This window comes from Leopardus geoffroyi, chromosome B1 (genome assembly GCF_018350155.1).
Source record: "Leopardus geoffroyi isolate Oge1 chromosome B1, O.geoffroyi_Oge1_pat1.0, whole genome shotgun sequence".
NCBI classification, from domain to species: Eukaryota; Metazoa; Chordata; class Mammalia; order Carnivora; family Felidae; genus Leopardus; species Leopardus geoffroyi.
The window spans coordinates 114044170-114070392 of NC_059327.1; the positions used below are offsets into that span (position 1 = coordinate 114044170).

The following is a 26223-nucleotide window of genomic DNA, read 5'->3' on the forward strand; positions in this document are numbered from 1 at the left end:
ACTTCTACTTCCAGTTGTGTGGATTATTTATCCTGAAACCCCCCCCTCCATTTCCACCCAACCCTCTACTTTGCATATTAAAGTTAAGCCCCTAACCATTGAATTCTCCTGTCTGACTGCAAAGTGGATCTGGCATGGCCATTACACACAAACCCTTACTTTGTACGTTATATGGCATGAGTTGAAAAGAAACTATTTTTGAATTCTTATATTGTTTACCAGTTTGAAAGTTGTGTGAAAGATGAGGATTTATTCCTTTGCCCCACTAGATCCCCTGGGTTTTATTTGTTTATAATGTTATTTTCCCATAGGCATTAACTCTCCTGTTTAGAGAGAGGAAAAAAATCCTTATTTTATCTTTAGTTTCATGATGTTATAATAGCCGTTAGGAAGAGAGACTTTGCAAAACGTAAACTGATAGCAATTTCAGATCATTGGAACATTTTGAATGAAATGAGAGATTGCTTGACCTTGTATCAGATATCATAATTTGGAAGAATCTCACTACAGAAATTGTACATTCTCTGTAATGTGAAGTTTCTGATGTGCATTTATTTAATCAAAACCACAAGGGAAATGAATTTGGATTGAGAAAGTTCCTCCTGTTTGTCATTGTGAGGGGAAGCCTTTATTTTGTCATTAAGGAGTAGGCGATTTCTTTCATTTCTAGAACTTCAATACTTTCTGGAAACTCTAGTAACTAAAGCACCTTGATCATCATTTAGACTTGTGTTCAGTTAAAAATAGATTAAATAAGAAAGCTTTCAATCATTGTAAATTATTACGGAAATTGACCTGTCTTATCTTTCTGTGGAAGCAGGAACTTGGTCTATTACCCTAAGGACAGTGACTGCCAAGATGTAACCTACTTTTAATACTTTAAGTGATTTATAATACCCTTATTATATTGTCAGTAAATTAGACTCCATGAACAACATAAGGATTCCTTTTAGGAAGAGTTATGATGATAGTCGAAGTGGTCAGTTCATATTAGAATGTTTCTTTTGGGGGACTGGAAGTCAGCATCATTTTAAGTGTGAAATGTTTCCTTGCTACATCTCGCTTTTGCTTGTAAGCTACAGCAGGTGGCTTACTGCTAAAATCAACATGATAAATCTCTTAGAAATGACATCTCTTTTGTTACATACTTGTTCTCACCTTGTCTCATTCTGTGCTGGCTAGCCTTTTAAATGCCTTAGGATACCAAGGATGGTATCTAAATAGATTCCTAAGTTATAAGTATTCAAACTTCTTACTTTTAATTTTTTAACGTGTGTTTATTTTTGAGAGAGAGAGAGAGAAAAAAAGAGGTGGGGGGGGGGGAGGAAGAGGCAGAGAGAGAGGGAGACACAGAATCTGAAGCAGGCTCCAGGCTCTGAGCTGTCAGCACAGAGCCTGATGTGGGGCTAGAACCCATGAACCATGAGATCATGACCTGAGCTGAAGTTGGACGCTTAACCAACTGAGCCACCCAAGTCCCCAAACTTCTTACTTTTAAACTATAACCAAAATTAGCTAAATGTTGTTAAGCATTTTCCATTAAAGCCATCATATGAATCCCAGAAATATGAATATGTGTACTTATATAAAACTGGCTCCTTGTCTAACATCCAAATATATATGTAATGGAACACTAAATCCCCATAGTAGAGTATTAAGTTCTAATATTTGATATTTATGGGCTTTTAATTTCTTTCTAACAAATTTAAAAATGATGCATCTGTAGCAATTGACCAAGGTATGGAATTCTTCAGTCAGAATGCCTTGTAGTTCAGACTTTTCTGCTAAGTAGAAAAAAAAAATTTAGAAGAAGGATCTTTTCCTGAGATTTTTATCTTCAAACCTGGAAAGTTTCAGAGTGCATAAAATACAAAAAAATAGAATTTTAATTGATGAGAACTTCAAGATTAAATCCAGGTTTTCTTTTCATTCTTTTTTTTTTTTTTTAACGTTTTATTTATTTTTGAGACAGAGAGAGACAGAGCATGAACGGGGGAGGGGCAGAGAGAGAGGGAGACACAGAATCTGAAGCAGGCTCCAGGCTCTGAGCTGTCAGCACAGAGCCTGATGTGGGGCTAGAACCCATGAACCATGAGATCATGACCTGAGCTGAAGTTGGACGCTTAACCAACTGAGCCACCCAAGTCCCCAAACTTCTTACTTTTAAACTATAACCAAAATTAGCTAAATGTTGTTAAGCATTTTCCATTAAAGCCATCATATGAATCCCAGAAATATGAATATGTGTACTTATATAAAACTGGCTCCTTGTCTAACATCCAAATATATATGTAATGGAACACTAAATCCCCATAGTAGAGTATTAAGTTCTAATATTTGATATTTATGGGCTTTTAATTTCTTTCTAACAAATTTAAAAATGATGCATCTGTAGCAATTGACCAAGGTATGGAATTCTTCAGTCAGAATGCCTTGTAGTTCAGACTTTTCTGCTAAGTAGAAAAAAAAAATTTAGAAGAAGGATCTTTTCCTGAGATTTTTATCTTCAAACCTGGAAAGTTTCAGAGTGCATAAAATACAAAAAAATAGAATTTTAATTGATGAGAACTTCAAGATTAAATCCAGGTTTTCTTTTCATTCTTTTTTTTTTTTTTAACGTTTTATTTATTTTTGAGACAGAGAGAGACAGAGCATGAACGGGGGAGGGGCAGAGAGAGAGGGAGACACAGAATCGGAAGCAGGCTCCAGGCTCTGAGCCATCAGCCCAGAGCCCGACGCGGGGCTCGAACTCACGGACCGTGAGATCGTGACCTGGCTGAAGTCGGACGCTTAACCGACTGCGCCACCCAGGCGCACCTCTTTTCATTCTTTAAATCAGAGAACTAAAAGTGGAGCCCAAGCAGGTATTTGAAGGAAGACATTGTCTCACTGACACAGAACTATCCTGCAGTGATGAAAATGGATGAATGAATAAGGGTATATAGTATATTCTCTCTAAATCATTCATTTTAAGGGAATATCTTCTAAAATGCTCCATATTTTAATAAGTTCAATTCATCAAAGTCCTCATATAACATCTGTTACAAAGATTTATCTCTTGCTGAATGCTAGCCAAATAATTTTCCAGAAATGACATTTTTCACAGTTTATTGTGTTCCCATTATCATGGCACAAGCTACATCAAGTGTATTTCTTGTGCAGCGCTTAACATGACTTAGCGCTGTTTCTGCACATGGATGTTTCAGTTTCTGAAGAGAAAGATTTTTAGGTAATAATGTCTTTCAGGGTTTTTGTTTTTTTTTAAATGTTTATTTACTTTTGAGAGAGAGAGCGAGCGAGCATGAGCAGGGGAGGTAGGAAGGGGGAGGAGCAGGGAGAGAGGGAGACACAGAATCTGAAGCAGGCTCCAGGCTCTGCGCTACCAGCTGTCAGCACAAAGCCTGACGCGGGGCTCGAACCCACAAGCTGTGAGATCATGACCTGAGCTGAAGTTGGCCACTTAGCCGACTGAGCCACCCAGGCGCCCCTGTCTTTCAGGTTTTAATCAGCCATAAAGTCGTATAATTTTTTTTTTAATGCCTGCACCGTTAAGAAATAGAATACACCATGAAGGAAATTTGTTTCCTACTTTTAATTAGTATTACTCTTTAATTACTTGGGTTAAACCTATGTTTTACCCTGATTTAAATGAAAATAGGTTAAGAGAAAGTTTGAGAATTTATTTATTATCGAATAGAGTTAAAATATTTGAACGACTTGGCATTACTTACAAACTTTGCTTTTATGGATTTAAATCTTTTTGAGACATGGTGAGTATTGGTGTAAGTTAAAGAATGGAAATCTATTATGGAATGTCATTAAGATTGAATGATACATATTTTTGATGTAAAAGATATTGTTGCAAAACAAATTCATTTGTTTTCTACAGAGATTAGAAGAAAACATGATTCTGCATTACTATTGAATGGGTTTACTATTTCTCACCATTCTTTTTCCCTCCTCTGGTCTCTTCATGAAAGGGAAATGTTGAAAGAAGAATTTAGAGACCTGGGAAATTTCTACACCAGGAAATAGGCAGGTTAAACTCTATTCTGTAGGATCAGAAAGTGAAGAGGTTTCAAATGTACTGTTTTCTTCAAAAATTTGGAAATCAGTGTGGTTTGGTTGAATTTCTTGACTTCTCTCTTCTGATTGGGATGCCTCTTGCTATTCCTGCCTGCAGTCTCAACATGACTGTACAAGTAAGAGGACCAGATCCCACTGTACTACAGTTGTTCACGTGGGAATATGCACAGGAGCCAAAGGAACCTGGAACTACACTACACCTGCCCTCTGACATTGGTGGAAAAATCCTCCCTCTGCTTAATGGCAGAACCAGGTCCCTTGACTTCCTTTGTGAATAAGGACAATGCTACGTAACTCTGATGTCCTAGTTCATGCTTCGTACACCTATACATTATGTGTGTGTGTGCGTGTGTGTGTGTGTTGAACCGAACTGAAACTTCTCCCTGAACTCTGCTTTCAATGAGAAAAAAATAAATGGCTGAGGTTTGCAGTTTGTCAAAAGCTTTGAAAAGATTGCTTTAGCAGACTTTATTTCTGGAGGCTTGTACTGCCTTTCCACTCCTTTAGGAGGGACCTGATGGGATAGCCTAATTTACTTCATGCATGCCAATTATTAATACAAATGTCTACCTTGGCCTACTTCCTTTCATTTATACAATTTCAGGGATGGCCGGTCAGCCATGCTCCAGGCAGAACATAGAACCATTCATGCACAGGAGCTTGTGCTTTATTCTCTCCCCAGTAGGCTCCGAGCATGCTGTGGCTATAGCCCATGGAGCTCTATCTTTTATCCCTTGGCAGTTATTTAGAATCATTGAGAAAGAACCTGCCGAGCCTCGTCAATAGAGGTAATTTAGCCAGTGGCTCTAAAAATGCTAAGTTACATTCCCTGTCTCAACTGAGAACATTTATATTACAGAAGAAATGAAGTGTATTCAATATACTCTTGAAGAGTGCATTACAGTATCTAATTCAGTCTCAGCATCACTAACTGTACAGCCATATAATGTTAAAGTAAATTAAGGTGGTTTATCTTTCAATATAATCAATTTTATTACAGTGACAAGAGAAGACTGTAATAGTTTTCACAATTTGGGCCTTTGTCAAAAGGCCTTCCAGTTTGTGTGGGAAGAAAAAGCCCAATAAAGGATGGGAATCTGAAGATGTATTCACATCTCTGTTGTTTGTGACTGTGGGTTCCCTCTTGAAAAGCCCATGCCTTATCTTTTCCTTGGTTTTCTAACACCACCATAGTGCCTAGAATTTACTAGATTGATAGAATAAAAATTTGTGTAAGGATGAGTTTTTTTAAACCAAATGTTTATTGTTTACCTTCTACTGTTTAAGATGCAGTATAGCATAAAAATTTAAAAGCATAGGCTCTGGAATCTGACAGAAGTCCGGGGGCACCTGGGTGGCTCAGTCGGTTAAGTATCTGACTCTTGATTTTAGTTCAGGTCATGATCTCATGGTTGTGGGATCAAGCCCCACATCAAGCTCCACAATCAGCATGGAACCTGCTTGGGATTCTCTCTCTCTCTCTCTCTCTCTCTCTGTCTGTCTCTTCCTCTCTCTCTTTCTCTCTCTCTCTCTTTCCCCTCTGCCTCTGCTCCTCCTCCCAAATAAACATTAAACAAACAAAAAAATGCTTTGGTTAGTCTATCCTGCTGGGAGTGCCTGAGTGCTGTATTTCTTTCTCTGGCATTTCTTTCTCTGGCATTTCTTTCTCTGGCATTTCAGCCGTATTTCTTTCTCTGGCATTTCAGCAACACTTTGTTTGCATGGCCACTTTAACCCTTAAAGTTCTGTGACTTGGTTGGTAAAGTTTATTTGTCCTTGTTACAGAAAATGTAGGAAATGGGTGATTCATATAAATTCTATAGTAGTTTGTCACAAACAATGTCTAAAGACACTAAGAATTATAAGAAAACCTTGAGTACTTTAGGCAAATGTTTTGCATCATTACTCTATACTTCAATCATTTTTGAGTCCTTTTTGAATAAATATAGATAACATCTTTATTATTGTTATACTTTGTTTTTGAGACTATATTCCTACAATTAAGTCTAAAGAGATAGAAAGATGAAATAACTCAAATAAAAGCATGTTTAAAGAAACTGTTGAAACAGTGCTGGTAAAAACTAACCACAGGTCAACACATCATACATTCTACTAATTTATAAAAGCATTGGTACAATTGAACTTATTAAATATAGTTCAGTGGTTATGTCAAAGAAGTAATGCAGGAAGAGTAAAAAATGTATCTGACGGAAGAATGGAAACCATTACCCACACACCCTCCCCCATATCCTCACTTTCCTCCTTAATAAGTTAGATGTCGTCACATGTCATTTTAATCACACTCTTGCATACACCTCTAAAAGCCCTTCTCCCTCTCTCTCTGGCTTGGCCTAGGGAAACCCAAGCCTCGTAAAATACAACTCACCCTCCACTCTGCACCTGCACCCACCTCACTGAATGAGGGAGGACAAAAACCACCCAGTTAACTGGTTTCATTTTAAATTCACACTACTAATCTCATGACGATGCATGGTGCTGCCCAGGTCCCCGATCTATGTTCATCATCCAGTCACTGTCTTTGTCTCATAGCTATTTCAAACTTTTTTTCTTGCTCCTGAATCCTCCAGCTTCTTCTTACTTAACTTTGTTGGTAACCTTACTTCTTATTTCCCCGAGACAATAGAAGCAATCAGAATATAACTTGTATACACTCCCACCTGGGTGGGTGTATACAGATCCCACCAGATCTGATAATTTGTTCACATCTGCACCATCCTTTCCTCCTGTTACAAGGAATCAACTGTCCCTTCACTTGTGCAGTTGAGCTAATCCCTCTGCCTTCTTCAAGGCATTGTTCTTGGAATTGCCTTCCTCCTATATCAGTGATTTTTCCTCCTTACTGGATAATTCTATTGGCATAAAATGAAGCCATACCTTCCATCTTTTCTTTTTTAATTTTTATATTTTATTTATTCATTTTGAGAGAGAAAGAGAGAGACAGAGAAAGAATCCCAAGCAGGCTTTGCCTGGTCAGCGGGGAGCCTAATGTGGGGCTCAAACTCACAAACTCTGAGATCATGACCTGAACCGAAATCAAGAGTCAGGTGCTTAACCACCTGAGCTACCCAGGTGCCCCTAAGCCTTATCTTACATCTTAAACAACAACTTCTTTGACCTCACACCTTTCCCCAGACACTCTTGTATTTGTTAACTCCCACTGCCCTTCACAGCAAAACTCATAGAAAGAGTTGTTCACAGTTACCAAATCTGTTTTCTCATTCTCTATTGAATCTAACCAGGCATTCATCTCTACCACTCTGCTGGAAACATTTTTGTCAGGATCACTGATTACCTTCACCATGACAAATTTAGTAGTCAGGGTTCAGTGTGAATTTCACTGGACTGTATTCAACACAGTTGATTGCTCTCTTCTTCTTGAAGCACCTTCCCTGCCTATTCCCTTGCTTGATATAACTTCTCAAGGCACTTCTCCTACCTCACTGGCCTCTTCTCATTCTTGCTAGTTCTTTCTCTTCTTCATAGCCAGTACCTGTTGGAATGCTCAAAGGCTCGTTTTGGGGGGGCTGTTTTCCTTTCTTATTTATATTTACTCAGTAGGTGATCTCATATAATTTTATCTGTATCTCCAAAGCTCTCAGATTTATATCTCTACCCAGACTTCCTCTATGAACTCTGGTCTCATGTATCCAACTTTCTACTCAACATCTCTACATGGGTGTTTCACAGACACCTGAGACTTAACATGTCTAAAACCAGTTCGTCCGCCTCTACTCTTCAAAGGTGCTCCTCTCACAGTCTTCAAGACCTCATCAGGAAATGGCACCTCTACTCCTTTGGGTGCCCCAGTCAAACCCTGGAGTCATTTCTGATTTCTCTTTTTTCTCACACACTCCTCTACTCATCTCTCTGCAAATCTGGCACCGCTTTCTTCATAATATATGCTAAACCTGACCACTTCTTACCTCCTTCACCACTAACTACCCTCTGGCCCATCCCATCATTTGTCTTGCACTTGGATCATTACAAAAGCCTCCTAGCTTCTCTTTGTGTTGACACCTTTGCCCTCTTATAGCCCTTTTCCCACAATGAACATGACCCTTTTCAAATATAATTCACATTATATGATATCTTTGTGCAAAACCTTCTCCCTGCAGTTTTCTAGTTCATTTCGGTTAAAAGCCAACTTCTTATCATGACTTATAAAATTGGATGCAATCTGTCCCTTCCACCTCTATGACTTCACTCCTTACCCCTTTTCCATTTTTCCCTCTAGTCCAGGTGCACTGTGAATTACACTTTATTTCCACCTTACAGGCCCTCCACTTGCTGTTCCTCCCCACCCCCCTTCCTCTGTTTGGACAGTCCTTCTGTGACCACCATATAAAATGGCACCCTCCCACTGAATCGCTCTCTTAGCCTCCTTATCCTCATATATTTTTCTTCTTTGCTGTTATCACCACCTGCCACATTATTTATAAACATTCTTTTACAATCTATCTCCCCCAATAAGAATGATAGTAGGGACTTTGTTTTGTTTGCTATATTCCTAGTACCCAAAGGATGCCTGGCACACTGGAGATGCTTAAGCAGTATTAGCTGAATGAATGAATAATCAGCCTTACTCTTCCCACACCCATCACATACCCAGCAAACTTCTTCAGAATCCCTTGAGATTTAGAGCACAGAATACCTCCATTTTCTGCTTCTGTACATCCAAATGTATCTTTGTCCTTACTTTCTTTCTCCTCTTCTCAAAGTGACACCCCATCTCCTGACCCTTATTCTCTGACACCATATTTGTTTTGTTTTACAAGCTGCTTCTTTTCTCTTAGCTAAGTTTTCTGTCAGTTTGTAAACATTTTAAGATCTTTCTCATTTTTACTATGAAAAAAAAGAAAAAAAACTTTTCCTCAGCCCAGTGTTCCTTTTAGCTACTATCCTGTTTTCCCTTCCCTTCACACACCTCTTTGAATAACACAGTTATTCAAAAGAATTCTCTGTGCAGGTTGGCAAATAGTTGATACACGTACTTTCTGCTTTTTTGCCCTTTGCTGGTTAATCCCAGCACTCTTTCCCAATCCCAGAACCTTCTTGTAACCCATTATTCCAGGCAGCCATTAACAACCTATCATACTTGGCACTTCAGATAACACCTGCTTGCTCTCTGAGGAGCTTATTCTTTTTTTTTTTTAATGTTTTTATTATTTTTGAGACTGAGAGAGACAGAGGAGGGTCAGAGAGAGAGGGAGACACAGAATCCAAAGCAGGCTCCAGGATCCCAGCTGTCAGCACAGAGCCTGACATGGGGCTCGAACTCACAAACCGTGAGATCATGACCTGAGCTGAAGTCGGAAGCTCAACCGACTGAGCCACCCAGGTGCCCCCTGAGGAGCTTATTCTTGTCTTAATTTCTTCACCTCACTCCTCAACCAGTTGCAATAAAGATTCTGACTTCCTATTGGTTAAATGCCATACACTCTTTGTGGTCCTCATTTTACTTTCTCTTTTTGAAATTCTCCCAAAGCTTGACTTCTGTAACTCTAGCTTGCCGTTTTTAATTCTTTTCCTATTTCCTTTCTGGGACACTCATCCTCTCTTGTTCTTGAAATGTTTCTCTTTCTCTACCCAGAGGTATATTTCTCTTATCCTGGGGTGAATGACTCACTAGAGAATTGATGAATGGACTTAAAGGTTTGTGTGTGTGTGTGTGTGTGTGTGTGTGTGTGTGTGTGTGTAAAATTTTAAGTGTTTCATGTGTGGATATTTCTAACTAGAGCAACAAAAACTTTTATTCAACTCAAAAGAGGGTTAAGAATCAGTGCCTCTTGCTTCCCCTGGGTAATCTCTTCCAAACCCATAGCTTCAGCCACCGGTATGATGCAAGTGAGAGCAAGTCAGACCCATGTTCATATTCCAGCTTCCCCTTTTAGAAGCTGTGTGACTCTGGGGGATGCTACTAACCTCTCTGAGACGTGGTTTGTTCAACTATAAAATGATGGAAATGACTCCTAATTCGCAGGCTTATTGTAACAGGGGTGTCATTTATAAAGCTCTTGGTGTCTTATGATAGTCAGTAAGTGGTAGTTATTATGATGCAGTCCCAAACATCTTGGATCCTAAAGCACATAAGCTTCTCAATTTGCAAAACTTATTCTCCCCATTTTTAAAAGAGGTTTTCATTTTTAGGGTTCTTTCTCCCCAGAGCAATAAGCATTATTGCTTATTATGTCATAATGTCATACATTATGAATTAATTGACTCTGTAGCACTGATTTGTTAACGCAAAACATCTAGGACATACAGCTATTGAGCGCACTGTCGAGTGCACCTTTGCACAATTTTTAGAAAATTGGAATTGGGCACTTATATAAATATGATAAGCCTAAGAGATGTTTATAAATTGGCTTCCAGTGTTTATCTGGAACAATCAAAATAGCACACTTTTAAAAATGTTAATAAACATGGCAGAAACCAAGTTATTGGTTATATGCAATGTAATAAAAATTGTCAAGGAAGTAAAAATTGCCTTTGCATTCTTTAAAAAGCATGTATTTTTAAAACTATGAAGCTGTGCAGGTGTCTCTCCTCACATGTGTTCTATATGTTTACTGTGTCCTACTAAAATGTTTGTAAAACTTGTCATTTATTTACACCTCGATAGCCCTTCCTGATTCCATGCCAGTTGGTGAAAAGATTTGGATAAGTATTATGTTTTAGGAGTTTAATACACATTTATAGCCTAAAGCATATCTTCTTTAAATGAATCCATGAAATGACACAGCTAAATCCCCAAACCCAAATATTTTGGTTTGCCAAATAGCAAAGGTTCTAACAAACTCAGCCTAGTAAGGATCCCTGTGCTATGTGGAGCCAACTTCCTATCATTGAGTGCTTGACTCTGGAACTTTCCTGCCCCTTTCTCTACTCCTAATCTACTCCTAAAAGTGATGTGGGACACACCCTGAAAGTGAATTCAAAATCTTTCCTTATTGAATTTTGAAAGATAATTTTAATTGTTTCACAACATCCGTCCAAGTGATTAAAAACACACTGAATTGGGAGAAGTTGGAAAATGGAATTCAAAATCCTGGCCTAGACCTTTGAATGAATGAATTTAGTATGTAAAAAATTTAACAACTTAGTTAAAATTCTGTTTAAGATTTTTCTACAGTGAATTTGTATCATGTGACAAATACTTTTATAATCAAGACATTGTAGTAGTAAAATTTTGAGAAGTACAGAAAACTCTAAAGATGGAAATAATTACCCATAATTCCATCACCTAGGGATAATTGCCATTTTGTATACGTTTTCCTCTCTTCTTCCTCACACCTCTCTCTTCTCCCTCCTTCCCTCCCTCCCTTTCTTTCTCTTCTTTTCCTTCTTTGTTTCCTTCTTTATTCTCTTCATAGAGATAGATTTACAAATATATATCTGTATGAATACATATGTATACACATGTGAAACTATAGCCTAGAAAATGTATAATCTGTATTTTATGTTCCACAAAATAAGTAAATAAAACATATGAAGTTCATAATTGGAGTAACACTGTGTTTTCAGTGTTGTATTATAAGGAAATAATCAGTGATATAGTCAAATATTTATATCAAAAGATGTAAGCAAAAATTTGAATCAACCTCAGTAGAATGATAGGCATCCAATAAGTTTCAGTGTTGTAAATTAATATAGAGAGTCTTTATCTTACTTATATTTAGTATGTGAAACTTTTAATGACAAAAAATGCACATGATAAAATTCTTTACTTTTCTGTGTTCTTATTATGAACGTTTAACTCTTGAGAAAGAAAAGAAAATGGAAGAAATCTTCCATTTTGAATCAATTTTTGTTTTCTTCAGTACATCGAACCCATCAAGACCGTCTCTATGTTTGCTCTCACTCTTTCTTTATCTCAAATTTTAGAAAAGATATACCCACCAGGCTAGAGCCTGTAGCTATTTTTTTCCCCTCTGGAGTGGAATATGGCTTTTCTTTCCCAGAATTAAAACCACCAGGGATTAAGTAATTTTGAAAAGAAAACCTTAAATTGAAATACTGTTATCTAAGTAGTATTATATGACTGTGGCTAAGGTAAGAATTATTAATATCTATCCTATAGGGTAACACAACAGGCAATATAAATTATGAATAATATTTATTTCAGTCAAGCGTGTAAGTCTCCGGAAGCATGAACAGCTTATAGATGTTGAGAGATGATGCAGTCTTTGCAAAGTCATTTTTTAATTAATACACATAACCCATAATGCTTTATTTCTTCAATTGCTTTTCTCGGTAGTGTATCATTTGCATGTTAATTAAATGTTAATGTTAAATTAAGGGACACTTTTTGTCTAAATTTGAATTAGTAGAATGAATTGTTGGTATTGGTTTTATAAGCTGCTATAAATTGCCATACTACATTTGTATAGCATTTTATAATTCACAAAGTAATTTGATATAACAGTCTCACATTGATTGGATATGGAGGCTTAATCTAACCAGGGAGTGATTTTTCTTCAGGGTAGAATTCTCATGCCTTTTGTTCAGTGGCGTGTGTGTAGGTATGTAAATCCTCCTCTGAAGCCCCCATAGGCTTCTGTCTTGGTTCCATCTCTGTTATCTGAATAAGATTCCATTGAGGGGAAGGACTTGTTCTTTGGCAAGATGTGTTTATTCTGCAATGAACAGAAGCCAAGAAAACTCTTTTAGGAAGGTACATTTTGAAAATAGAATCCTGTAGTGTAAGAATAGTAGGCTTACTAACGATTCTTTAAGGATATTGTAAACCATCTTTGGACTAGTCAAAATATTCTCACCTTCTAGTAATCTAACAATTATTTCTGAAGCACCTTATAACTTGGGCAACGAGATACTGGGGATGAAATGTGAAAAGTTTCAACATGTAGTGAAGATGGGTGAGATTCCTGTTCCTGGTACTGCAGATGTCGAACGTATCTGTTCCACTTAGTGGCACAGACTGTAGGTCAAACTGCATTGGTTTAAGGAATCCCGTTAAGAAGGCACCATGAGGGGCGCCTGGGTGGCTCAGTCGGTTAAGCGGCCGACTTCGGCTCAGGTCATGATCTCACAGTCCGTGAGTTCGGGCCCCGCGTCAGGCTCTGTGCTGACAGCTCAGAGCCTGGAGCCTGCTTCAGATTCTGTGTTTCCCTCTCTCTCTGACCCTCCCTCGTTCATGCTCTGTCTCTCTCTGTCTCAAAAATAAATAAACATTAAAAAAAAAAAAAAAAAAGAAGGCACCATGCTAGGACCATCTTCTGTTCCTTAAAACCTCCTGCCATCAGGACAATCCTGCTGCTACTCAAGAGTTCCTATGATGTCATTCTACAGCTTTGCCTGGATGCCTACTTTACATACTATTTTCCCCTGAAAAGAAAAATAAACTTCACATCTGAATGTGTGGATTTGAGACTTTTCAAGAGATCATGAATTATAGTAATCACCTTCCAATAATCTTTTTTAGACAGTAAGTGTTCCAAAATGCAACACATAGAAGTTATTATTTTTAAGTATTTTCTTTCAATTCAAGAGAATGAAATGAATCTGAATCTGAGGGTACTAAACGTGGTAGCAAGCTTGAGACGGTTAAGGATGAATTTATAAGTTATTGAAGTAATTTCTTTCTAATTACCTTGAAGCAGATGTAGCACCTTTTAAAGTTGCATGAACCATACTGTATTCCCTCAAGTTTTCATTTCAAAATGTATCACAGTAAAGATGTATGTGAGTCTGTGATGTATGTGGGTCTGTTATTCCAATTAGTATTTCAAAAGTAAGATTGTAGTTTAAAAGTGCAAACTTGTGTGCTTATCTGTGCTAGTGTTAATGGGAAAATGGCATTTTTTTCCCATCTGAAAAGGAATGACACAGATTTACTATCCATAAAAAAATATCATGTAGTGAAACTAATTGCCTCAGTGAGAAACCTAAATGACTTTGTCGATTTAGAGAAGGATGTTAGCACTTTTTGGCAGCTGTAATTGTGATAACAGCCTAACTAAGAATGGTTAATATTGCTCTTTAATTGCCTAAAGTAACAATACATAGTGGAGTGATACGTCATCTCATTTATCATGCTCCATTGTGGTTTACTTGCCTCACAAAACTTTCAACTTGCTTTGAACACTTTTTTGTCAAGCTTCAGCTACTGGCTGATTGTTTTTCACCATGCTGTTCTGATTACCACTTTTTAAAGTCACTCCTCCTGCTGTTTCTTTTTCTTCACGCTGGTGCCTTAGCTGTCTGGAGGGCATTGCATTGAGCTGTTGACATACAGTAAATCAGTGACTCACAGCACTCAGCATTCTCCACCTTTACGTCAATTTTTCAAACTTTAGTATTTCTGTGATTTAACCCTTGGAATGGTTCTTGATTATACTAGATTTGAGTTTTTATTTCTATAAACAGTTTGGTGATTTGCTTGGGAAAAAAGTTCCTTTTCCGGAATTCCATTTTTAAAAATTCAACTTGGGAAAAAAGTCCTTTTCTGGAATTCCATTTTTAAAAATTCAACTATTTTATGAGCCTTAGTCACAATTTACAACTATTCGTTGAGAGTGTATTTTAGAAAACCGAAAAAACTTTCACAGTTGATTTCTAATAATGTTCACTACTCGTAAATTAGAATAGACTAGAAAAATCCCCGCAAATGAATGCAAATATTTGGATTTCTCAATGAACTACTCAAAAGCAACTTAAAGAAATTCTGAGATGTTTCTTTTGGCGATCTGTCTATAAAGTGTTCATGCCCAGTGTCCTCAATCACCAGGGAGTTTCTGAGATGCTCTTCACTTTTGAGCTCTTGTCCAATGTCTTTTTATGCTGTGCACTCCCATGGGGGAAGCTGGCACTGCCATGCCTACTGAAACCTGCCCTCTGATCACTTTCCTCATTTATTCAGATAGTTCTATCGTAATGACTACAAGACTCCAGCTACTGGACTGTCTCCTTACAGGTATTCTAGGTGTCTTCTAGGGAATATTTGTTACATCATACTGACTGAGAAGATTTGATGTAGGCAGCCCAGGAATCTTTTTTTCTTTAATTTAATTTTTTATGTTTTTAAATTTACATCCAAATTAGTTAGCATATAGTGCAACAATGATTTCAGGAGTAGATTCCTTAGTGCCCCTTACCCATTTAGCCCAACCCCCCTTCCACAACCCCTCCAGTAATCCTCAGTTTGTTCTCCATATTTATGAGTCTCTTCTGTTTTGTCCCCCTCCCTGTTTTTATATTATTTTTGTTTTCCTTCCCTTATGTTAATCTGTTTTGTCTCTTAAAGTCCTCATATGAGTGAAGTCATATGATTTTTGTCTTTCTCTGACTGACTAATTTCACTTAGTATAATACCCTCCAGTTCCAACTACGTAGTTGCCAATGTCAAGATTTCATTCTTTTTGACTGCCGAGTAATACTCCATTGTGTGTGTGTGTGTGTGTGTGTGTGTGTGTGTGTATACACACAAACACATGCATGCATGTATATGTATACATGTGTGTGTGTGTATATATATATATATATATATATATATATATACCACATCTTCTTTATCCATTCATCCATCGATGGACATTTGGGCTCTTTCCATACTTTGGCTGTTGTTGATAGTGCTGCTATAAACATGGGGGTGCCTGTGTCCCTTTGAAACAGCACACCTGCATCCCGTGGATAAATGCCTAGTAGTGCAATGCCAGGTCTTAGGGTAGTTCTATTTTTAGTTTTTTGAGGAACCTCCATACTGTTTTCCAGAGTGGCTGCTCCAGCTTGCATTCCCACCAACAATAAAAAAGAGATCCTCTTTCTCCGCATCCTCACCAACATCTGTTGTTGCCTGAGTTGTTAATGTTAACCACTCTGACAGGTGTGAGGTGGTACTCATTGTGGTTTTGATTTGTATTTCTCTGATGATGAGTGATATTGAGCATTTTTTCATGTGTTGGCTGGCCATCTGCATGTCTTCCTTGGAGAAGTGTCTATTCATGTCTTTTGCCCATTTCTTCACTGGACTCTTTGTTTTTTGGGTGTTGAGTTTGATAAGTTCTTTATAGATTTTGGATACTAACCCTTTATCTGATATGTTTGCAGATATCTTCTCCCATTATGTCAGTTGCCTTTTAGTTTTGCTGATTGTTTCCTTCACTGTGCAGAAGCTTTTTATCTTGATGACGTCCCAGTAGTTCATTTTTGCTTTTGTTTCCCTTGCCTCCAGAGACATGTTGAGTAAGAAGTTGCTGCAGGCAAGATCAAAGAGGTTTTTGCCTGCTTTCTCCTCGAGGATTTTGATGGCTTCCTGTCTTACATTGAGGTCTTTCATCCATTTTGAGTTTATTTTTGTGTATGGTGTAAGAAAGTGGTCCAGGTTCATTCTTCTGCATGTCGCTGTCCAGTTTTCCCAGCACCACTTGCTGAAGAGACTGTCTTTATTCTGTTGGATATTCTTTCCTGCTTTGTCAAAGATTAGTTGGCCATATGTTTGTGGGTCCATTTCTGGGTTCTCTATTCTGTTCCATTGATCTGAGTGTCTGTTCTTGTGCCAGTACCATACTGTCTTGATGATTACCGCTTTGTAGTATAGCTTGAAGTCTGGGATTGTGATGCCTCCTGCTTTGGTTTTCTTTTTCAAGATTGTTTTGGCTATTCAGGGTCTTTTCTGGTTCCATACAAATTTTAGGGTTATTTGTACTAGCTCTGTGAAGAATGCTGGTGTTACTTTGATAGGGATCATGTTGAATATGTATGTAGATTGCTTTGGGTAGTATCGACATTTTCACAATATTTGTTCTTCTTATCCAGGAACATGGAATCTTTTTCCAGTTCTTTGTGTCTTCTTCAATTTTTTTCATCAGGTTTCTATAATTTTCAGTGTATAGATTTTTCACCTGTTTGGTTAGATTTATTCCTTGGTATTTTATGGTTTTTTGTGCAACTGTAAATGGGATCGATTCCTTGATTTCTCTTTCTGTTGCTTCATTCTTGGTGTATAGGAATGCAACCAATTTCTGTGCATTGATTTTATATCCTGCAACTTTGCTGAATTCATGAATCAATTCTAGCAGTTTTTTGGTGGAATCTTTAGGGTTTTCCATATACAGTATCATGTCATCCGTGAAGAGTGAAAGTTTGACCTCCTCCTGGCTGATTTGGATGCCTTTTATTTCTTTGTGTTGTCTGATTGCCAAGGCTAAGACTTTCAATACTATGTTGAATAACAGTGACAAGAGTGGACATCCCTGTCTTGTTCCTGACCTTAGGGGGAAAGCTCTCAGGTTTTCCCCATTGAGGATGATATTAGCGTTGGGTCGTTCATATATGGCTTTTATGATCTTGAGGTATGCTCCTTCTATCACTACTTTCTTGAGGGTTTTTATCAAGAAAGGATGCTGTATTTTGTCAAATGCTTTCTCTGCATCTATTGAGAGGATCATATGGTTCTTGTCCTTTCTTTTACTGATGTAATGAATCATGTTAATTGTTTTGCGCATATTGAACCAGCCCTGCATCCCAGGTATAAATCCCACTTGGTCATGGTGAATAATTTTTTTAATGTGTTTTTGGAGCTGGTTGGCTAATATCTTGTTGAGGATGTTTGCATCCATGTTCATCAGGAAAATTGGTCTGTAGTTCTCCTTTTTAGTGGGGTCTCTATCTGGTTTTGGAATCAAGATAATGCTGGCTTCATAGAAAGAGTCTGGAAGTTTTCCTTCCATTTCTATTTTTTTGGAACAGTTTCGAGAGAATAGGTGTTAACTCTTCCTTAAATGTTTGGTAGAATTCCCCTGGAAAACCATCTGGCCCTGGACTCTTGTTTTTTGGCAGATTTTTGATTACTAATTTGATTTCCTTACTGGTTATGGGTCTGTTCAAATTTTCTCTTTCTTCCTGTTTCAGTTTTGGTAGTGTCTATGTTTCTAGGAATTTGTCCATTTCTTCCAGATTGCCCATTTTATTGGCATATAATTGCTCATTATATTCTCTTATTATTGTTTGTATTTCTGCTGTGTTGGTTGTGATCATTCCTCTTTCCTTCTTGATTTTATTTAGTTGGGTCCTTTCCTTTTTCTTTTTGATCAAACTGGCTAGTGGTTTATCAATTGTGTTAATTCTTTCATAGAATCAGCTTCTGGTTTCATTGATCTGTTCTACTTGTTTTTTGGTTTCAATAGCATTAATTTCTGCTCTAATCTTTATTATTTCCTGTCTTCTGCTGGTTTTGGGTTTTATTTCCTGTTCTTTTTCCAGCTCCTTAAGGAGTAAGGTTAGGTTGTGTATCTGAGATACAACCTTTCTTCCTTCTTTAGGAAGGCCTGGATTGCTATATACTTTCCTCTTATGACCGCCTTTGCTGTATCCCAGAGGTTTTGGGTTGTGGTGTTATCATTTTCATTGACTTCCATATACTTTTAAATTTCCTCTTTAACTTCTTGGTTAGCCCATTCATTCTTTAGTAGGATGTTCTTAACTGTCTAAGTATTTGTTACCTTTCCAAATTTTTTCTTGTGGTGGATTTCAAGTTTCATAGCATTGTGGTCTGAAAATATGTACGGTATGATCTCAATCTTTTTATACTTACATAGGGATGATTTGTGTCCGAGTATGTGGTCTATTCTGGAGAACATTCCATGTGCACTGGAGAAGAATATATATTCTGCTGCTTTAGGATGAAATGTTCTGAATATGTCTGTTAAGTCCATCTGGTCCAGTGTGTCATTTTAAGCCAAGTTTCCTTGTTGATTTTTTGATTAGATGATCTGTCCATTGTTGTGAGTGGGGTGTTGAAGTCTCCTACTCGATGAGACTCGATGAGTTTCTTTATGTTTGTGACTAATTGATTTATATATTTGGGTGCTTTCACATTTGACTCATAAATGTTTACAATTGTTAGGTCTTCTTGGTGGATAGACCCCTTGATTATGATATAATGCCCTTATGCATCTCTTGATACAGTCTTTATTTTAAAGTCTAGATTGATATAAGTATGGCTACTCCAGCTTTCTTTTGTTGACTATTAGCATGATAGATGGTTCTCCACCCCCTTATTTTCAGTCTGAAGGTCTTTAGGTCTAAAGTGGGTCTCTTGTAATCAGCATATAGATGGATCTTGCTTTCTTATCCATCCTGTTACCCTATGTCTTTTGATTGGAGCATTGAGTCCATTGACATTTCGAGTGAGTACTGAAAGATATGACTTTATTGCCATTATGATGCTTGTAGAGTTGGAGTTTCTGGTGGTGTTCTCTCGTCCTTTCTAATCTTTGTTGCTTTTCATATTTATTTATTTCTATATACATATATATTTTTTCATCTTTTCTCCCCTCAGAGAGTCCCTTTTAAAATTTCTTGCAGGGCTGGTTTAGTGGTCAAAAACTCCTTTAATTTTTGTTTGTCTGAGAAACTTTTTATCTCTCCTTCTATTTTGAATGACAGCCTTGCTGGATAAAGAATTCTTGGCTGAATATTTTTCTGATTCAGCACACTGAATATATCCTGTCACTCTTTTCTGGCCTGCCAAGTTTCTGTGGATAGGTCTGCTGCAAACCTGATCTGTCTTCCCTTGTAGTTAGGGACTTTTTTTCCCTTGCTGCTTTCATGATTCTCTCCTTGCCTGAGTATTTTGTGAATTTGACTATGATATGCCTTGTTCATGGTTGGCTTTTGTTGAATCTAACGGGGGTCCTCTGTGCTTCCTGGATTTTGATGTCTGTGTCTTTCCCTAGGTTAGGAAATTTTTCCGCTATGATTTGCTCACATAACCCTTCTACCCCTATATCTCTCTCTTCCTCTTCTGGGACCCCTGTGATTCTGATATTGTTCCTTTTAAATGAGTCACTAATTTCTCTAATTCTTAAATCGTGCTCTTTTGCCTTAATCTCCCTCTTTTTTTCTGCTTAATAATTCTCTATGAGTTTGTCCTTTATATCACTGATTCTCTGTTCTGCCTTGTCCATCCTTGCCGCCGGTGCATCCATCTGTGATTGCAGCTCAGTTATAGCATTTTTAACTTCATTCTGGTTATTTTTCACTTGTTTTATCTCTGCAGAAAGGGATTCTAATCTATTTTCGACTCCAGCTAGTATTCTTATTATCGTGATTCTAAATTCTGGTTCAGACATATTGCTTGTATCTGTGTTGGTTAAATCTCTGGCTGTCGTTTCTTCACGCTCTTTCTTTTGGGGTGAATTCCTTCATTTTGTTATTTTGAAGGGAGAAAAGGAATTAATGAGGTAGAAAAATTGAAATTAAATATTAAAATTAAAAATTAAACACACACACACACACACACAAATCAAACAGATGATGCTAGATCCTCAGTGTGTTTTGGTCTGGGTGTTAAAAGTGGTTTGAAAGATTAGAGGGAAAAAAAGGTGGGGAGAAAAAAGAAGTAAAAGGAAATTGTTTGAGAATTTGAAAAAATGAATACGCTGAAGTAGACTAAAATGAGATGATTGGGGTAAAATAGAATTTGAAAAAATACACACAAAAGTAAAGAATATAGTAGAAAAAAAGTAAAGAATATAGTAGAAAAAAATTAAAGAAAGATATTTTTAATAAAAATTAAAAATAAAAGTGATTTTTTTCTTTGTATTCAAGAAAAAGAAAAGAAACGAAAAAGAGAAAAAAAATTAAAACAAGGAAAAAAGGAAATCGTTTGAAAATTAGAAAAAGTGAATACACTGTAGTAGACTAAAATAAAATGATGGAAGTAAAATAGAATTTGAAAAAAATTACATAAAAGCAAAAAATATAGTAAAAAAATTAAGGAAAAATATTTTTAATACAAATTGAAAGTAAAAGTGAAGTGTTTCTCTTTCTGCATTCAAGAAAAAGAAAACAAATGAAAAAGAGAGAAAAAGAAAAAGAGGAGGAAATCGTTTGAAAATTTGAAAAGGTGAATATACTGAAATAGACTAAAATAAAATGATGGAAGTAAAATAGAATTTGAAAAAATTTACACAAAAGTAAAAAATATAGTAATAAAAATTAAAGAAAAATATTTTTAATAAAAATTGAAAATAAAAATGAATGTTTTCTCTTTCTGTATTCAAGAAAAAGAAAAGAAGTGTAAAAGAGAAAAAAAAAGGAAAGAAAATTGAATAGATGGACCTGCTAACAGATTGAAGTACGACCGAAACTACTTCATTTTCCCCTAGAAGTCAGACTATGTAGCACTTTATAGTCCATAAACTAAGCAGGCGGTGAGATTTGTGTTCTTGAAGAGTGAAGTCGGCCCAGTTGGGCGGGGCTCGGCTCTCCACTAGATGGTGGTGCTAGCCTACTGGGGTGGAGTGTTGTGGTGCTAGTAGGTGCATATGCACGTGCATGGGAGTGATGAAAATGGCGCCACCCAGCTACCCAGTCTGTTCTCCTGGATCAGGAGTCATGCACCCATCCTCTGTCTTCAGCTTTCGTCCACTCCCCGCCTTTTCACTCTCCGTGACCAGGCCCCAGGCAGTACCTCTCTACTGAGTTTTGTCTCAGATGCGGCTGTTTTCCCCAACCCCTTACTTTTGATGGACTGCGGTTTTGACCCGTTCCACCCCTCTGTGGGAGGGTCTCACAGAGCAATGGCCAAATGAGCAATGGCCGAATGTGGGCTGTACCCAGGAACGCTTGCTGGACCCTGCTGCTGCCAGTGCCCTGAAACTGCGGTTAGGTACCAGCCTGCCCCAGAAAAAGTTCATGAGATAGTGTAGCAGCAGCTTTTCAGGGATTGTGGAAAATTACAACACACATCTGGCACCAGGCTTCACCCTTAATGACCTTGTGCCAGTACCAACGAATGTGGCTGCTTTCTGGGGTCTGCTGGGACCAGGTGGCTTCAACAGTCTCTACTAAATGTCCTTCCAGCAGTGGAACCTCTTTTCCCTGTGTGGCCTGAGAACCTCCCAGACCCTACTCTGCTCCTAGGGATTTGCCCTTCCCACCAGAGCAATGCCAGGTATCAAGCTGTGGAGCTGCAGACTTTGTGCACCCCTTGTTTACAGTCTTAATGGAATTTAAACCCTCTCCTTTCTCCCTTTTTAGTTTAGTCCCTGCGGTTGTTTCCAATATTCCACTTTCTCTCCAACTGCTTTTGGGGAGGGGTGCTTTTTCCATATTCTCCACCCCCCCAGTCTCCATCCTCTCTCTGCTCCCAAAAATACCTCCCTTCCTGCTCCTTCTCGCTCCCCAAGTTCACCTGTCCACGCCGCGTACCTGCTGAATTCTGTGGTTCAGGTTGTGCAGATTGTTGTGTTAATCCTCTAATCAATTTTCTAGATGTGCAGGATGGGTTAGTGTTGGTCTGGCTGTATTTCACAGACGCGAGACACACAAAAGACTTCCATGCTGTTCCGCCATCTTGGCTCCTCCTGGAATCTTGTGTAACATTTGTAAGGTTTGCACTGTGTAATCCACGTCTTAGGGAGAGTTATCAAACTTGCCATTTTATATGCATCATTTTCGGGGAAGCCTATCTACCAACCCACTTCCATCCCTCTTTTTCACACATACATACACGTATGCACACATGCACGCCATAGGCATTTGAAATTTATTATCATACATTAGAGTCGTCTGAGTTTCCTGGTACTATATAATTTTCAATGCTTTTGTAAAAGTCAACTTTTTAAAAAATGTTTACTTATTTATTTTTTGAGAGAGAGAGTGCGAGCAAGCGTGAGTGGTGAGGAGGGACAGAAAGAGAGGAGAGAGAGAATCCCAAGCAAGCTCCATGCTGACAGTGCAGAGCCCAATGTGGGGTTTCATCCCACAAACAGTGAGATCATGACCTGAGCTGAAGTCAAGTTAGACGCTTAACTGACTGAACCACCCAGCTGCCCCAAAGTCCACTGTTAAATTTTACTGTCATTTATTTTTTTTCACTACCACTAACATAAAATCCAGAACACAATGAATATTTGTATATAGTAACATATAAATGTATGCATACATTGCATTAAAATCATTTGTTCTGTGTAATGGCAGAAATGCCACATTTTAAAAATAGACAGGAAAAGTCTGTCATCTGTAGAACAATCATAGAAAACAAACAATCTCAGCAATGATGCTAAACGTTACTCTTTTGAAAAAATCATTTCTGATTTTAGACAATCTTACCTTTTAGTTTTCAGGAAAAAAATGTAGAAGATGTAATGTATTCTGAAGTTCTTTAAAGGATGCATGTTCACATTTCTGAGTTTGCATTAGTTGAAAACTTCAGAAAGGTCAGAAGCTTAAAGCATCCAGAGAGGCAGAGTGCAGGTGAGAGTGAGCACATATTGTAATTTCATCCATTACATGAATCTGGGAAGATCTACATGTAGGTGGAGAGCCCTGCCTTTGTAGGTTCCCCATGTGTAGATCTGATTTTAGGGTTGCCTACTACCCTCGCGAACCGTGGTTGACTTGGTTTATGTACAAGTATTAGTTAACAGGCTGGGTTCCTGCTGGTCCTAGGTCTGTATCTAGAAGCAGAGATTCATACAGTGCCTTGTAGTGCAGGAGTTGTTGAGAGGTTTAGAGCATCCACTCACTTGAAGAATGTTCTGATACCACTGTTGATCTGAGCAAGTTTGTATACAAATGAGAGTTTAAACTTTGCTGGAAAGCAGAATGACCTGGTGGAAAATGCATGGACATTGGAATCAGATTTGGGTTTAAATTCTGGCTTTTACATCTATAGCCTGTGCGACTGTTAGCTTATTTCTATGAGCCTCAGTTTCTTCATTTGTAAAATGCAGCGCAGTTATAAGGAATAAATGGAGTAGCATATCCAAAAGTGCCTGGTACTCAGAAAGGAATAAATGAATGTTCTTCTGTTTTCCCTCTCCACCACTAGGGTACAGGAGTGGGTGAGTAACATCCACTGTAACTGGTTTAGTTCTCTTCCCTGGTTTGATTAGATAAAACCTGGCTAACCCTGTTTTCAGACAAAGATCTTGAAAGTCATTTGTTTTATCTCCAGTTAGCAAACAAGTGCCTAGAGAAATTCCAAGCCTGGAGAGGGGATGAGAGAGAAAGAGGGTAAGAGAGAAAGAGGGAGAGAAAGGGAGAGTGTTCTCTGAAATTTGTTATTAGTTCCATGCTTTTCTGTATTGATACCCAGTGACATACAGCTAGCACAATGAGATTGTACCTTATTAATTTATTTTTAAAGATTCCCTAACTCTATGTGTACTTTTTCTTTCATCCCATCTTACATGAAACCCAATTAGAGATTTTAAGAAGGTGAGGTATAATCAATACTTTTATTCACAGGTGATTTTTCTTGAGAAGGATTTACAGTCATGCTGCTTTGAAATTTTTTTCAGCTTAAACAACAAGAAAGTGACATTCAAACTGAATTAGATTGTCCCGTGGTTACATGATCTATTGACTGAGTGAGGAGTTATGACGCACTTTAATTGAGCCTAAGACCTCTCATATTCTTTTATAATGCCCTTAGGTTGGATTATACAGAGTAAAAGATAGGTGTTTATTTTTAAAATTGACTTAAAGTATTATTGAAACAATGAGAAATCCAAAGAGTCAGGGAATTCTAAAAATATCTGCCTCTTTTTTTCTTGTCACTGTGCTCTTTGAACCTGTAGCTCATAGTAATAGTCTGGGCTAGAAGCCCTCCCCTCAAGTACCACATTCATTATGATAATGTAGTTCATCTTTTGCCTTCTTTTTCTCCAATTTTCTAGAGCATACTAAAACTCTTAAGTAATTTTTCAATTAACATAGACCATAATAGCAAGATTTTAGATAAATAGCATACAATAAAAATATTAAGATATAATATGATTTTTTAAACCCACAAAGTAAAATTCGTCAGCAGTTAGGTATTAAAATATTTGGAAAAGATTTTCGGAACTAGTTTAAGTTTTGGTTATGAAGTTATTCTCTTTAAAAACAATTTTGTAATTGCCTTCCTTTTTTCTTTTTTTTTTCTTTTCAATTTCAGGGCCAACCTGGTCCTCAGGTAAGTGAATTCTTTCCTAATAAATTAATTTCAATTTAGGATTTCCTCAGTGTGGAGATTTTTCTGCAATTCGTTTCAAAGGCTATTAAAAAAAGCTATGAACCAGTAATCATGACACCACGCAGTAGACCAAATATTTCCCAGGAGTAAAGCTCTGGGGCCTCTCCAGGGTTGTGTGAGCCACATCAGCTGTTGGACCAGATGGCAAGTTTAACAATGTACTATCATACAAAGCAAAACTCTTAACTGATCTGAAACAGTGCCACAGGACTTTAATGTAAGATAAAATGACTTAGTAAATGTTGGGTATGAACTGGTTTGCGTTAGGTACTGATTAATCATGTACTAATAATGTTGCTGTAAATCCACACAGACTCTGATTTTTAGACTGTGATCATACCAGCTACTTTTGATTCATTACACACAGATATTGAATTCGATCTACATTTTCAATATAAACCAACGGCTGAAGACATGATTTATATTTAAATGTGCATGCAGTCAACAGAAAATCTTTTGAGCTATAAATCATATTGGAGAAAATGAGGAAATTTTAGGAAGGGGAGGAATGTGTAGGAAGATAAAAGTACAAAAGACGGGAATTGTCAAATGAAGAATCAGTAAAAAAACAATAGACTTGATATTAATACTGATTGTGGTGTGTAGGAAGCTGTCGAGAAGGGAATGCCATTATTAATGTTTTACCTTTAACACCATAATACCCATACATAACATAGCTATTTATTGAATTCCTCTTATGACTCTTTCCCTTTGATATACCAAATGCTATTTCTGCCTTAGATTGTTTTGTACACAAACAATTTTCCTGACAGCTCTGTTATTCAATATCCAAATTGTGTATTGTGGGCTAGTTGTCATAATAGACCATGAGAATATTATTTATAGTTTTTATGAGCAAACAAAGCAAACAAAGCAAACAAAAAACCCCACGTACTTTAGTAGAGCAGTCCATTCTGTAATATCTTCATGAGAAAAACTTTGCCATGCAGTTAATTTATGTTCCTATCAGAGAATACTCTCATTATTTGTGATTTTCACTCTTATTTTCTAAGTTAGCTCAATTATTGGAGGGAAAAAAGCCCATGAAAGAAAGTTGTAGCTTATGTCCTAAATTTGAAACTACTACATTATAATGGGATGAAGACAAAGTAAAAGGTACTTTGCATGCT

At 37.4% G+C, this 26223-nt stretch overlaps 1 protein-coding gene across 18 annotated transcripts in view; it reads left to right on the top strand.

Moving 5' to 3' along the window:
- COL25A1 (collagen type XXV alpha 1 chain) overlaps positions 1 to 26223 on the top strand; it is a 468462-nt gene that overhangs the window by 263127 nt on the left and 179112 nt on the right. For 16 of the 18 annotated variants that reach the window (XM_045470776.1, XM_045470716.1, XM_045470701.1 and 13 more), the window contains exon 5: positions 25016 to 25033. The exons of the other annotated variants lie outside the window; for them this stretch is intronic. In XM_045470776.1, coding sequence (XP_045326732.1) covers positions 25016 to 25033 — 18 coding nt within the window. The remainder of the gene's footprint in view (positions 1 to 25015; positions 25034 to 26223) is intronic. 18 annotated transcript variants of the gene reach the window in all.